The 15,296-nt window shown below is 47.3% G+C and overlaps 1 protein-coding gene across 1 annotated transcript in view; it reads left to right on the top strand.

Annotated features, from left to right (window-relative positions):
• LOC148516721 (beta-2-glycoprotein 1-like) overlaps positions 1-14,987 on the top strand; it is a 109,528-nt gene extending 94,541 nt beyond the window's left edge. The window contains exon 10 of the mRNA XM_088479626.1: positions 14,903-14,987. Coding sequence (XP_088335752.1) covers positions 14,903-14,987 — 85 coding nt within the window. The remainder of the gene's footprint in view (positions 1-14,902) is intronic.
• The last annotated feature ends 309 nt before the right edge of the window (positions 14,988-15,296 follow it).

Below are 15,296 nucleotides of genomic sequence, written 5' to 3'. Positions count from 1 at the left end.
TGGTGACAGGGGTTGGTCGATTGAAATGGGGGTGTGGAAGTGAGAACGCAGGCATGTCTGAGCGTCTTAACGCCGTTTCAGAGGCGTGCATAATTAAGACGGAGCATTATAGTACACGTCACTTGGTTGAATTTTACACTGAAGCACTCGCAGTGTTTGTGGTAGGGTCAACTATAAGCGCTGCGTTCACTTCCGATGGTACTCAATGGTACCGATGGTTGCATACACTTCGTAGAGATCACGTGCACTAGTGGGCATCTTAAGACAGGCTACAGAGTTACACACCACGATCGCACGCCAAGACATAGTGGGTGGGCTAATGCCTTGCCGTGCGATCACATGCCTTGCTGTGGGTGCGCCGGATTTGCATATATGCTGGGTACGAGTGTACATATCTAGCGAACGGGTCTGAATCAGGCCCTGACCAGAGTGATTCCGAACTGGGACTCGTTTTGACTCGGAGCCCTTAATTTCGGGTGTGTTCGTATTTCAAGTTAGCTGAACATCTCTAATAATAATATTTATAGCAAGTCGTCCGCAATTACATTTACACTGCATGCACAGAACTAACTATGGATATTTGGCCACATGCATAGTTGCATGCATCTGTATGGCTGTACTGCCAATGTCCATTCTCTTCAATTAGCTGTCATAATTTTCAACAAGCACTTGCATGCCAGCGTACATTGCCACAGTTTTGCTATTTGGCCATGCTAAAACTGTTGCACAGCATGCTGGGAATTATAGCGCAATAACATCTGGAGGACCGCTTATTGCCCACCCCTGGTCTAAGGTCACTCAGCTCTGCATACCCCACAATTATTTGGTAACAGTTATTTATATAGTGCACATACAGCACTTTACAGAAAACAGACAGTCATTCACATCAGGGGCGGAATGCATGACACATCACATTTGGAATACGATGCATCCTGCCATGCCAGTGTTAGGAAATCACAAAGGACAGCTCTCACGGTAAGAGCGGTCCTTTGCAAATGAGGGACTTCTGGGTCTATGATGGGAAGTCCATCAGGTATCATTCTTCGCATGTGCCGAATTACACACGCATTGCAGGGGGTGCTGGGAGGGATTCGATTGGATCCCTCTCACAGCACTCTCCGAATAAAAGCTCATAGGTTTTCGATATGGTAATGCCATCAGAAGATGGCGTTACCCACAGTATTCATGCCCCAGAATGCATCGCATTCCGGAGCTCAGTGCATATGAGAAATGCGGTCTCATTTTGGGTGTTTTACCACATTTCTCATATTGCTGCATCCCGCCACAGATCCGGCCATGTGGTGCTTATTATGTACATTCCCTTCCATGTGTACACAGCTTTGTATTCACTAAAGGTTATTTGTCAAATTTCAGAAAACCTATCAGAATGTTTTTGGATTGTGGGAGTACACAAGGAAAACCCACACAAAGGCAGGAAAACATACACACTGCACACTATTAGTGCCACGTGGGATTCAAACCCAAGTCCTCAGGGTTGTGAGGCACTAATACTAACCACTATGCAAACCATACTGTTTACATGCCACTGAAATGCTGTTACAAGTCTAGTCCAGGACTTGTACATGGCTCAAGATTCTCCTGATCCTGTTCCCACTGGACCTGCCCCCAGGAGATCCGGACGTCTGAGACCTGGGCTGGATTCCTCCCATGTCACCTGATGAGTCCTTCCTCTATTTAAAGTCACTGAACTTTTGCTGCCTCGCCGACTATAGCGTTTACTTCAGCGCTCGGCTCTGCTGCATGGTCAGCATTACTTACTTGCTACAAGTCCTCCGTGTCTCCTCCGACTGCTCGGCCGCTCCAGGACACACTTCCTCTTGGCCGCCCTCGTGCTGCCTACAGCTCTCTTAGCTGCATCACCAGATGTTGTCTGCTGTCGGCTGACACTGAGGGTGTACTCAGCTTCCTGACCGACTCCCCCGGCAACTCCTGCAGCGCTGCCATTTCAGCCTCCGTCTGTACCCGGTTCCATCATCGGCACTCAGCCGCCGCAGTACCAGCAGCGCCTCCAGGACATCAGCTTTCATCACAGCTCCTGCATCCTCGTGCTGTCATCGGCTCCTCAAGCTGCAGCACCCATCACTTTCCAGCACCATCAGCCATACCATCGGTCCAGTGGCAGTCATCATCGGCTTATTAGCCGCATCATCAGCCCATTGGCCGCAACATCGACCCACTGGTCACAACATCGGCTCACCAGCCACAACTTAGGCCCGTTGGTCTTCATCATCGGCTTATTCGCCGCATCATCGGCCCATTGGCCGCAACATCGACCCACCGGTCAAAACATCGGCTCACCAGCAGCAACATTGGCCCATTGGCCACTTTCATCGGCTCATTAGCCACACCATCGGCCCTGTGGCCGCACCAATGGCATTAGCCACATAATCGGTTCTTAAAGACCAGATTCTCTTCTCTCCCCACATCATTTGTTCCACCACTGGCCTTCTTAGGGACTCTAGTTCTGACATCTACTTCCTGTCAATCTAGACTCTAACGGCTACCTTAAAGGTATAGCTAGAGACCGTAACATTATAGCCGGCCCTAAATACATTGTAGGAAGAACCTGGGGCTTGTCATCGGCCATACCCATCCTTCATTATGGAGCAAGGTCAGAATCCTGCCTAAGTGCTGGCCGCACAAATCCAAAATCTTAACCAGAAGGTACAGGAACTTACAAAACGGTTTGAAGAGAATCGTTGACCAGTACACCCGGTTCCTCCTCAAGAACCAAAGATGAATTTACCGGATCGATTTTCTGGTGATCGTCGACCATTTTTAAACTTTCGTGAAAGTTGTAACCTTTATTTTCGACTTTGTCCTGTCTCCTCTGGCACGCAGTTACAACGGGTGGGATTAGTCATCTCTCTCCTTCAGGGGGATCCACAGACTTGGGCTTTTGGATTGCCCTCAACACATGCTGCATTAAAGACCGTGGATGCTTTCTTTACAGCTTTAGGCCTATTATATGATGACCTGGACCGCCCTGCTTTGTCGGAGTCTAAATTGCGTGCCCTCAAACAGAGTCAGAAAGCAGCAGAGGATTATTCCTAAGAATTCCGCAGATGGGCCACCGACTCAGGCTGGAACGATCCAGCTCTACGCAGCCAATACCACCTTGGTCTTTCGGATGCCATCAAGGACATCCTTGTCCAACATTCACCTTCTGAATCTTTGGACGATCTAATGCAGCAAGCCATTAGGATTGATTGGCGTCTATGGGAATGTAGGCATTAACAGAACCTTCCAACCAAGTCACCTCATGCTCTTTCGTGGATTCCATCTTCAGATACAGAAGAACCCATGCAGATCGGGGCTTCTCGTCTGCCATCAGAAGAGAGACGCAGAAGAAGGTCCTTAGGCCTTAGTATGTACTGCGGTGACAAGGGGCACTCTGTTAACTGTTGTCCACTCAAACCAGTAAAAAACAAGGCCTAGGTGTTCGCTAGGATCTGCACTTAGGCCTAGCGCCCATTTCCTCCAAAAATTAAATTTTAGTTCCAGCTACCATTCATCTTGCTGATTTCATCCTCACTGTTTCGGCTTTTCTGGATAGCGGGGCAGCCGGAAATTTCATGGATATTCTTTTCCACACTTCGGGAGTTCCTGCTATTCCTCTGGAACAAAAGATTTCTATCTGTGGTTTAGATGGAGGATTAATCTCTCCAGGACATGTCAAATTTAAAATCCCCCTCTCCGTTTTTCTGTTAGGATTTTGCACTCCGAGTCTTTGTCATTTTACCTCCTCCATTGTCCCTTAGCTCCAGTAGTGCTTGGGTTCCCATGGCTAAGGGATCACAATCCTACGATTGATTGGCAATCCGGGGAAATTTTTAAATGGAATCAGACCTGTCAGAATCGCTGCTTGACCATTCCATTGCAGTCTGTTCTTTCTACAGTTACGGAAGATCATCCAGCTATTCCGTCTCAATATCAAGATTATGCTGATGTATTTTCCAAAAAACTTGCGGACGTTCTTCCTCCACATAGGTCCTATGACTGTGCGATCAACTTAGTGCCAAATGCTAAACTACCCAAAGGACGGTTGTACTCCCTTTCAGTACCCGAGGAGAAAGCGATGAGAGAATACATCGAGGACTGTCACACGCCGGCCTGGAGACCCCAGAATGAGACCCCATCACTTACCTGTGCGGGCGCTGACCCACGCTGTCTGCCGGCTCCCGCGCTGTACGCTCCTTCCTCATCTCTCAGGGCAGTCTCCGCTGTCGTCCTCTGGAGGGTCCCGCTGCTGTGCTGCTCCCACGCCGGCTCCTGCTGATCGCTGGTCCCCACTGACTACCTCCAAGAAGCGCTGTCCTCCGGTCCATGGGCGCGGCCATCTTGGATTGCCCATGTGACTCCACCACCACCAATGAGGAGTCTTCTCCTTCTCTCTCAGCCTCAGCTCCCAGTGTCCACTATAAAAGGATCCCCAATGCTCACACAAGTTGCCAGTGCAACTAGTTTCTTAGTTTAACTAGTGAGCCATCCCACTGCGCTCCACATAGCCACCCAGCTACAATGTCTACCCACGGCTATCCAGCCACTCCACGTAGCCACCCAGCTACCAACATCTACCCACGGCTACCCAGCCGCTCCACGTAGCTTCCAAGCTACCACGCTACTTCCGCATTCCTAAAGCTCCTGTCAGTTCGTTGCACCCTCTCATGCGGAGAAACTTCATTAAGCCAAGTGAGCGTCTGCACCAAGTAATACAGATCAAAGGCCCAGTACGGGAACACAGCTCCTAAATCCCACATTTGTGACAGTTTGCACTGGCCAGATGGACTCGGCAAGTGGTCAAGGATCTGGGGTAGATCCCTCGCAGGATGTACTATCTCGTCTGGAAAGACAGGAGACCTCTCAGGCCCAGTTAATCAAATTCATCCAAGATATGTCGTCACGCCTGGACAACATTCAGTCCTTACTGGCTTAGTCCGCTCCCGCTGACTCCCAAACCGCCTCTCCTCCTGTGGTCTCACCTGCTCCTCCGGTTCTACCTCCTGCTCGTCTTCAGCTTTCCCCTCCTAGCAAGTTCGATGGCAACCCCAAATTATGAAATCCAATTCGAGCTACAATCTGCCAACTTTCTGACGGCCAGAACCAGGGTGGCATATATCATCTCTCTACTCTCTGGCCAAGCACTCGACTGGGTCTCGCCCCTTTGGGAGAAGTCGGATCCTCTGCTCTCCAACTACCCTGAATTTGTTGCCACATTTCACAAGATCTTTGATGAACCCGGGAGAACCACTTCCGCATCAGCTGATATTTTACGCCTCCATCAGGGCAGCAGGACTGTCGGCCAATACGTAGTCCAGTTCCATACTCTGGCTTCAGAACTCAATTGGAATGAGGATGCCCTCATCGCTGCCTTCTGGAGTGGCCTTTCAGAAAGACTCAAAGACGACCTAGCTTCCCGTGACCTTCCAATCAGTTTGGATGAGTTAATCTCTCTCTGCAACAAGGTGGATCTCCGTCACAGGGAGCGTGCCTTGGAAAGAGGCAGATTTGATCGTGGAAGGCCACGTCCAGCTTCCCGTTTACCCTCTCCCCCTATGGGCGAAGAACCCATGCAGGTCAACCGCTCTCATTTATCGGCTGAGGAATGGCAGAAAAGGCAGAGGCAGAACCTCTGTATGTACTGCGGATCTCCTCAACATTTAGTTAAATCCTGTCCCATTCGTCTGGGAAACGCCTCCTCCTAACTTATGAAAGAGAGGTTAAGTTAGGAGTTGCCATTGAATCACATAGGAAGTCTGATTCCACCATCCAGACTCATTTAACGCTTCCTCGAGGTTCCAAAGCTGTATTAGCTCTTCTGGATTCCGGAGCGGCAGAGAACTTTGTCACTACTGACTTTGTCCAGAAACATCAAATCCCCATAGAAGCGTTGCCTCGAGTCATCACTTTAGCCACCTTCGATGGTAGTCGCATTACTAGTGGAACCATCACCCATCGTACAACACCACTTAAACTTACCATTGGAGTGCTCCATTCCAAACAACTATCCTTCCTAGTGATTCCCAAAGCCTCTCATTCTTTAGTCCTTGGATTACCCTGGCTACAGAGACATTCACCACAAATTGATTGGACCACCATGCAAATAACCTCCTGGGGTTCCAATTGTTTCAAAGGCTGCCTTCAGCGGGTAATACCTGTCTGATCTTCTGTCATACGGGATTCTACAGACCTGCCCAAAGCCTACGATGGGTTTCAGGACGTCTTTAGCAAACAGAGCACAGATCTGTTACCTCCCCATCGTGATTGGGACTGTCCCATAGATCTGATTCCCGGGAAGAATCCTCCTAGAGGCCGAACCTACCCTATATCTCTCCCTGAGACTCAGGTGATGTCGGAGTACATTAAGGAAAACTTAAGTAAAGGCTTCATTCCACCTTCCACGTCTCCAGCCGGGGCTGGATTTTCTTCGTAAAAAAGAAAGATGGTGGCCTGCGCCCGTGTATTGACTACCGGGGTCTTAATGAAATAACTATTAAGAATCGCTACCCTCTTCCTCTCATAACAGAGTTATTTGATAGAGTCAAGGGAGCCACAGTTTTTACCAAACTCGACCTAAGAGGAGCCTATAATTTAATTCGTAATCGTCCAGGCGATGAATGGAAAACGGCCTTCAACACCAGGGATGGTCACTACGAATATCTTGTTATGCCCTTCGGTCTCTGTAATGCCCCAGCCGTCTTCCAGTTTTTCGTCAATGAAATCTTCCGGGATCTTTTGTACAAGTGTGTGGTCGTTTACTTGGACGACATTTTGATTTTTTCTCAAGACCTCCAAACTCATCGAGACCAGGTGAAACAAGTCCTTCTGAGGTTGTGGTCCAATCAACTTTTTTGCAATTTAGAGAAGTGTCTGTTTGAAGTCTCAAGTGTACCATTCCTGAGGTACATCATCTCCGGAACAGGCCTTCAAATGGATTCTTCAAAACTACAAGCCATTCTTGATTGGTCTCTTCCTTCTTCCTTAAAATCCATACAAAGATTCCTAGGATTTGCCAACTATTATTGCAAGTTTGTAAAAGGTTTCTCGACTCTGGTAGCTCCGATTACAGCCCTCACCTGCAAGGGAGCAGATCCAACTAAATGGCCCGTCGAAGCTACCTCTGCATTTCAACTTCTTAAGCAAGTCTTCATCTCCGCTCCCATCTTAAAACAACCATACTCCACCCGGCCATTTATCCTGGAGTTGGACGCATCCTCCGAAGGTGTCGGTGCAGTGCTCTCCCAGCGATTTGAAGATGAAAAACTTCATCCCTGTGGTTTCTTTTCCCGGAAGTTTTTGCCTGCAGAAAAGAACTACACCATCGGAGATCAAGAGTTACTCGCCATAAAACTAGCCCTCGAAGAATGGCGATATCTTCTAGAAGGAGCTCATTACCCCATTTTTACAGACCATAAGAACCTGCTTTATCTTAAATCTGCAAATTGCTTGAACCCTCGTCAAGCCCGGTGGGCATTGTTTTTCTCCAGATTTAACTTCAAAGTCTCCTATCGTCCCGGTTCACAAAACCTCAAAGCTGACGCACTCTCCCGTTCCATGACGAGCGACCCTGATCTACCCTTGGAACAGCCCCAACCAATCCTGAATTCAGCTTTCTTCGCCTCTACCAAATTATCTTCTATACCCCCGGTTGGGAAGACTTTCGTCGCTCCGAAACTCCGCAAGAGGTTACTGCATTGGGCCCATGCTTCCCGGTTCTCTGATCACTTGGGTATGGATAAAACCCTAGAATTCATCCAGCGGTCCTATTGGTGGTCTTCGATGAAAAAGGACATCAGGTCTTATGTGTCATCATGCATCAAATGTGCCCAACACAAAATATCTCGGCGGGTTCCACACGGTCAACTCCAGCCTCTTGCAATTCCGTTTAAGCCATGGACTCACCTATCTATGGATTTCATCTCTGATCTTCCTCCATCTCGGGGCCACAACACAATTTGGGTTATCGTGGATCGCTTTTCTAAAATGGCTTTCCTCATGAGATCATCTCCGACAGGGGAGTACAGTTCGTAGCGAAGTTCTGGAGGTCACTCTGCTCAGCCCTTCAAGTAAAACTCAAATTTTCTACCGCTTATCATCCCCAGACCAACGGTCAGACCGAAAGGGTCAATCAAGACCTGGAACAGTTCCTGCGCACTTTTGTCTCATCCTCCCAAGATGACTGGATTGAACTTCTTCCTTGGGCCGAAATTGCCAACAATAATCATTATCACACGTCCACCAGCTCAACTCCTTTTTTTACAGTTTTTGGTCATCATCCTCGAGTGCCAGATTTCCCTCTTCTTCCAACATTAGATGTGCCTGCGGCCAAGATGTCCCTTCAACGGTTCTCCAACATCTGGGAAAAGGTTCGTTCCTGTCTAAAACGTCAGCTCGGTACATGAGATTTGCTGACCGCCAAAGACGAGCGGTTCCAAATTTCCAACCTGGGGATATGGTCTGGCTCTCTACCCGAAACCTAAGACTCCGAGTACCCTCAATGAAATTTGCCCCGCGATTCATTGGTCCATTCCCAATCATCAAAGTCCAAGTTCTTTCCATATTTCTCTTTTAAAACCACTGGTCTTAAACCAATTTCAGAAGGTCCTTCCTAAAGCTTCTAGTGTTCAAACACAGCAAGGAGGGGAGTTCGAAGTTGACAGAATCTTAGATTCCCGTTGTCGATACAACCGTCTTCAATACCTCATTGACTGGAAAAATTATGGTCCGGAGGAACGAATCTGGATAAATGCCTCCGATGTCCATGCACCCCTTCTGGTCAAAGCGTTCCATATGAAATTTCCTCATAAACCAAGGAAGTGTCCAGTGGCCACTCTTGAAGAAGGGGGTACTGTCACACGCCGGCCTGGAGACCACAGAATCAGACCCCATCGCTTACCTGTGCGGGCGCTGACCCGCGCTGTCTTCCGGCTCCCGCGCTGTACGCTCCTTCCTCATCTCTCAGGGCAGTCTCCGCTGTCGTCCTCTGGAGGGTCCCGCTGCTGTGCTGCTCCCACGCCGGCTCCTGCTGATCGCTGGTCCCTGCTGACTACCTCCAAGAAGCGCTGTCCTCCGGTCCATGGGCGCAGCCATCTTGGATTGCCCATGTGACTCCACCACCACCAATGAGGAGTCTTCTCCTTCTCTCTCAGCCTGTCAGCTCCCAGTGTCCACTATAAAAGGATCCCCAATGCTCACACAAGTTGCCAGTGCAACTAGTTTCTTAGTTTAACTAGTGAGCCTTCCCACTGCGCCCCACGTAGCCACCCAGCTACAATGTCTACCCACGGCTATCCAGCCGCTCCATGTAGCCACCCAGCTACCAACATCTACCCACGGCTATCCAGCTGCTCCACGTAGCCACTCAGCTACCAATGTCTACCCACGGCTATCCAGCTGCTCCACGTAGCCACCCAGCTACCAACATCTACCCACGGCTACCCAGCCGCTCCACGTAGCTTCCAAGCTACCACGCTACTTCTGCATTCCTCAAGCTCCTGTCAGTTCGCTGCACCCTCTCATACGGAGAAACTTCGTTAAGCCAAGTCTCCTCCAGCGAGCGTCTGCACCAAGTAATACAGATCAAAGGCCCAGTCCGGGAACACAGCTCCTAAATCCCACATTTGTGACAAGGATGCTTTGGCTAAAGGTTTTATACGCCCTTCCAGATCACCTGTAGGAGCTGGGTTCTACTTTGTAGGGAAAAAAGATGGATCTTTACGTCCCTGCATTGACTATCGAGGACTCAATAATATCACATTAAAAAATTCATATCCTTTACCTCTCATTCCGGTGCTATTTGATCAGCTACGTCAAGCTAGTATCTTCTCCAAAATTGATCTTCGTGGAGCGTACAACCTAATTCATATCAACGAAGGGGATGAATGGAAAACGGCTTTCAGTACTCATTCTGAGCATTACGAGTAGCTGGTTATGCCCTTTGGATTATCCAACGCTCCGGCTGTTTTTCAGGACCTGATCAATGGCATCCTTTGTAAGTTCCTGGGGTCTTTGTTGTTGTCTATCTGTACGACATTTTAATTTTTTTGTCAATTACCAGCTCAGCATCATCAGCACGTATGGCAGGTTCTTCAAAAGCTGTGAGAGAATCATCTGTATGCTAAATTAGAAAAGTGTGACTTTGACGTCCCGCAAGTTTCCTTCTTGGGATATACCATTTCGTCTCAGAGATTTTCGATGGATCTCCAGAAGGTTGAGTCTATACTTAAGTGGGTTCAGCCTACCTCTCTTAAAGCCATCCAGTGGTTCCTTGGCTTTTTGAACTATTACTGTCGATTCATTAGATAATTTTCGGATATTAATGCACCCATTGTAGACCTGACCAAAAAAGGAGCAGACACCCTTAACTGGTCAGACAAGGCGGTCCAATCTTTCAAAGCCCTCAAAGTTGCATTTACCCAGGCACCAGTACTTCGACATCCCGATCTGGATCTTCCGTTTGTTGTAGAGGTTGATGCTTCTGAAGTGGGAGCTGGAGTGGTGTTGTCACAAAGAAACCCTTGTGATGATAAACTACACCCATGTGATTTTTATTCCTGTAAATTTTCTTCTGTGGAACGCAACTATGATGTGGGTAATCGGGAGTTGCTATCAAGTGGGCTTTCGAGGACTGGAGACATTGACTAGAGGGGGCCAAAGCATCAGATTTCTGTTCTTACGGATCACAAAAATCTCTCCTATATCCAATCCGCCAAGAGGTTGAACTCACAACAAGCACATTGGGCATTATTTTCTACCCGCTTAAATTTTCTCATTTCATTTTGGCAGGGCTCAAAGAACATCAAAGCTGACGCTCTGTCCAGAAGTTTCGAACCTATTCAACAGACTGTTGGGACCAATGAGGCTATCCTTCCAGATTCTTCCTTCCATTGTGCCTTTTTTTGAGATTTGGTGGACCTGTTTCAAGCCTACCAATATGAATCACCTTTGAAGAAGCCTTCTAATCGATTATTTGTTCCAGAGAGGTTCAGAAGAGCTGTTTTACTAAATTTCCATGCTAGTAGAGCTTCTGAACATCCTGGCAACAATAAAACATGTGAATTGCTCTCTCGCTCTGTTTGGTGGTCATCGTTGATGCAGGATGTGCGGGAATTCGTCCTGGCATGCGAGGTCTGCGCTCGGAATAAGACTCCTCTAACAGCTCCTTCAGGCCTGTTAGTTCCACTTTCTATACCTAGGAGACCTTGGACCCACATTGCCATGGACTTTATTGTGGATCTTCCCATTTCGGCAGGTTGTTCTGTGATTTGGACCATGGTGGACAGGTTCAGCAAGATGGTTCATTGTATTCCACTGCCGAAGCTTCCATCTGCTAAAGAACTGGCTAGCTCGTTCATACAACATGTCTTCCGATTGCACGGGTTACCAGTCGATGTGGTTTCTGACCGAGGGTCGCAATTCATTGCAGTTTTCTGGAAACATTTCTGTTCTGCCCTGGGGATACATCTTAGCCTGTCATCTGGATGTCACCCACAATCCTATGAGCAAACAGAGAGAGCCAATCAGACCCTAGAGCAATATCTGCGGTGCCACATCTCCAAGTGCCAGAATGACTGGGTGTCACATTTGCCTTTAGCTGAATTTGCCTATAACAACTTATGCCATTTTGCTTCCGTATTGTCACCATTCTTCTGCGTTATGGGTCAACACCCTAGGGCTAATTCGTTTGATATCAGCTTCTCTTCATCCACGGACCCACTGGTGGTCTCCAAATTACGGCGCATTTGGTGTAAGGTCTATGCGAATTTGACCAAAGCTTCAGCCCGGGCCAAGAGGATCATGGAAAAACGTAGAAGGCCATGTACCTTTCAGAGAGGAGATCTGGTCTGGATTTCTACCAGGGACATCAGACTTTGTCAACCCACTAAGAAGCTCGGCCCCAAGTTCATTGGTCCTTTTCGGATTATCACACAGGTCAACCCGGTGACTTTCAGACTTCAGTTACCAGCTTCTCTCAGGATTAACAACTCTTTCCACTGCTCCCTTCTCAAGGCTGTTGCCACCTCTGCCAAGTTTGGGAGACCTCGGGTATCCAGTCCCGTACCAGTGGAGGTTCGAGGCCAACAAGAATTCATTGTTGAAAGAATCCTGGATTCTAGAGTTTCTAGGGGTCACCTCCAGTTTCTGGTGCACTGGAAGGGTTATGGACCTGAAGAGCAGTCATGGGTGGCAGAAGACCCCTTACATGCTCCCAGGCTGAAGAAGGCGTTCTTCCGGGACTTCCCATTTAAACCAGGCTCTAAGGGTTCTTCAACCCAGCGTCAAGGGGGGGTACTGTTACAAGTCCAGGACTTGTACATGGCTCAAGATTCTCCTGATCCTGTTCCCACTGGACCTGCCCCCAGGAGATCCGGACGTCTGTGTCCTGGGCTGGGTTCCTCCCATGTCACCTAATGAGTCCTTCCTCTATTTAAACTCACTGAACTTTTGCTTCCCCGCCGGCTATAGCGTTTACTTCAGCGCTCGGCTCTGCTGCATGGTCAGCATTGCTTGCTACAAGTCCTCCGTGTCTCCTCCGACTGCTCGGCTGCTCCAGGGCACACTTCCTCTCAGCTGCCCTCGTGCTGCCTCCAGCTCTCCTAGCTGCATCACCAGCTGTTGTCTGCTGTCGGCTGACACTGAGGGTGTACTCAGCTTCCTGACCAACTCCTGCAGCGCTGCCATTCCAGCCTTCGTCTGTACCCGGTTCCATCATCGGCACTCACCCGCCGCAGTACCAGCAGTGCCTCCAGGACATCGACTATAATCACAGCTCCTGCATCCTCATGCTGTCATCGGCTGCTCAAGCTGCAGCACCCATCGCTTTCCAGCACCATCAGCCGCACCATGGGTCCAATGGCAGTCATCATCGGCTTATTAGCTGCATCATCGGCCCACTGGCCGCAACATCGACCCACTGGTCAAAACATTGGCTCACCAGCCGCAACATCGGCCCATTGGCCACTTTCATCGGCTCATTAGCCACACCATCGGCCCAGTGGTCGCACCATCGGCATTAGCCGCATTATCGGTTCTTAAAGACCGCAACAACCAGATTCTCATCTCTCCCCGCATTATTTGTTCCACCACCGGCCGCCTTAGGAACTCCAGTTATGACATCTATTTCCTGTCTATCTGGACTCTAACGGCTACCTTAAAGGTATAGCTAGAGACCGTAACAAATGCCCTTAGTCAATTTAACTTTCATGCAAACTCCACGTTACCAAGAAGTTACACTCATAAAGACACAAGTGAAGATGTGTACAACTCTAAATAGCCCATGTGTACATGCCTACAGAGTCACAATTCTTTGTCTGGAAAATGAACTTTTGTGTAACTATGATTAGGCCCCTAAATCAGGTGGACCTTCTACATTTACTAACCAGTGAATTGTCAAAGCTACTGAAAAATGTAAAACAGAAATAGAAATAAATGCTGAATCAGGCATGCTTATTTCTATTGTTGTTTCAAATCTATCAGTAAAACCGATGATCTGTAGCTTTGACAACCCTCTGGTAAGTAAATACACACCATGGTATTAAAGCTGCTCTCTATGCTTAACACTTGCATGTAGCAGGATATTGTTGACAAACTAATCATGTGCTGCTTTCCTCATGCCCAGTGATGATCACCTTCCCCAGCCAATAACTCTCTAGCCTTATGATAATACATGTGACAGAGCAGCATAATTATAAAATATAATATTATTAGATGTCACCATGGAGTTTTGTAAATGGTGCAGGTCACAGACAAGAGCGCATTCTACCTTACAATAAGTAGCAGTAGCAGTACATGAAAATAAAAATTTATATTTTAATATTTATATTACCCTTTTAATAAATTATGTTTTGCTGGTTTGTTTCTATATGCATTTTATTTTTCTTAAGAAAATGTAATATCAAACTGGGGATGGCCATCAGCCAATGGTTTTATGGCAATGGCTAACAGTTTTTCTATTGATGGCAAACCACTGTACATCGGTGTGGGAGGTCTGATGGCCACGGTTTTCACATAATGGAGACTGAAGCATCGATAGTTAAAAACCATCAACCATTGACGGTAGACCCGTAGAAGTATAACCATCCTGCCCACAATATATCCGGAACCATCCATGCCCCCTGACCTGTCACTACCTCTCCCCTATGCAACTTGTCATATACTGTTCTGTGTAAAGCACAGCTGTGTGACAATCTTTCATTAGAGAATAAAAAAGAAAATACATAAGCAATGTACTTACCTAAGTCTTTTATCTCCATGTCAGAAACTACTAATCATGTATTAGTGCATCCGCTTCTGTGAAATCCAAGCCTATGTCATCTCATAGTAACATGCTTACATATTGAAGCCTCTTGCTTTCATATCACCACACAATTCCTCTGTGACTACTGATATATACTTATATTTCAAAATAGGCAATGCATTGACCCACATATACTGTACTATATAAGTAATAAGTGCATCATTAAATAATTTAAGTTTGTCCTGCAACTGTTGAGTGCTTAGAATTTTGTTTTTTAAATTCTGTATAGCATCCAACATTTAGATCACACCTCCCAGTCGTCTTGTTTTCAGTGGGACAGTCCCTGTTTGAGGGCTTTGTCCTGTGAATACGATTGGGACTGCATGGTTTCAATCTGCCCAGGAGTTGGGAGGCATTACCCTTTCACACTCCTTTGCATAGCAGAAAAGGGCTGATACTAAGGGTAGTGACAGTCTAGTGCTAGGCACGCCCTCTACATGACACCGATACTCATCCTCTAAGATGGGACTGCTCACCTGCTCTGCTTACTCCCCACAAATTACTATCTACTGTACATATTTTTTTATTTTGGATTGATTAATTCTCTTGTATTCTGGAAGTGATATTGTATTAATTTCCCTCTAGGTATAATTTAATTGGGAACTCACAAAGAAAATGTACAGCTGATGGCGTGTGGGATGGCACCCTGCCTGTGTGCCAATGTAAGTGAACTGAAGTATATATTTTATATATGTAAAATATTCTTGGCATTTCTTTCTATGCAGCAATTGTATTTGTTAAACTGAGCACCATTTGGGGTCTATTCAGCATCACTTAATTTCTACAAAAGCAGGTGAAAATTAACATTTTCATCTGCAATTGTAGAAAAGTGTTCGGGCCATTCATAAAGAAGGTAAAGCAGGAGATATAACAGATATCTCCTGCTTACCGGAATGGCCCACTGTCACACTAGTATGGAGACATAATTCATCAAGCTCCGAAAAGACAATATTTTCAGAGCTTGACCGCAGGAGCATTC

Source organism: Taudactylus pleione, unplaced genomic scaffold, assembly GCF_031769625.1.
Source record: "Taudactylus pleione unplaced genomic scaffold, aTauple2 ptg000242l, whole genome shotgun sequence".
NCBI lineage: Eukaryota > Metazoa > Chordata > Amphibia > Anura > Myobatrachidae > Taudactylus > Taudactylus pleione.
The sequence above is the reverse complement of the archived record's forward strand: the minus strand, read 5'-3'. Positions and strand labels throughout refer to the sequence as shown.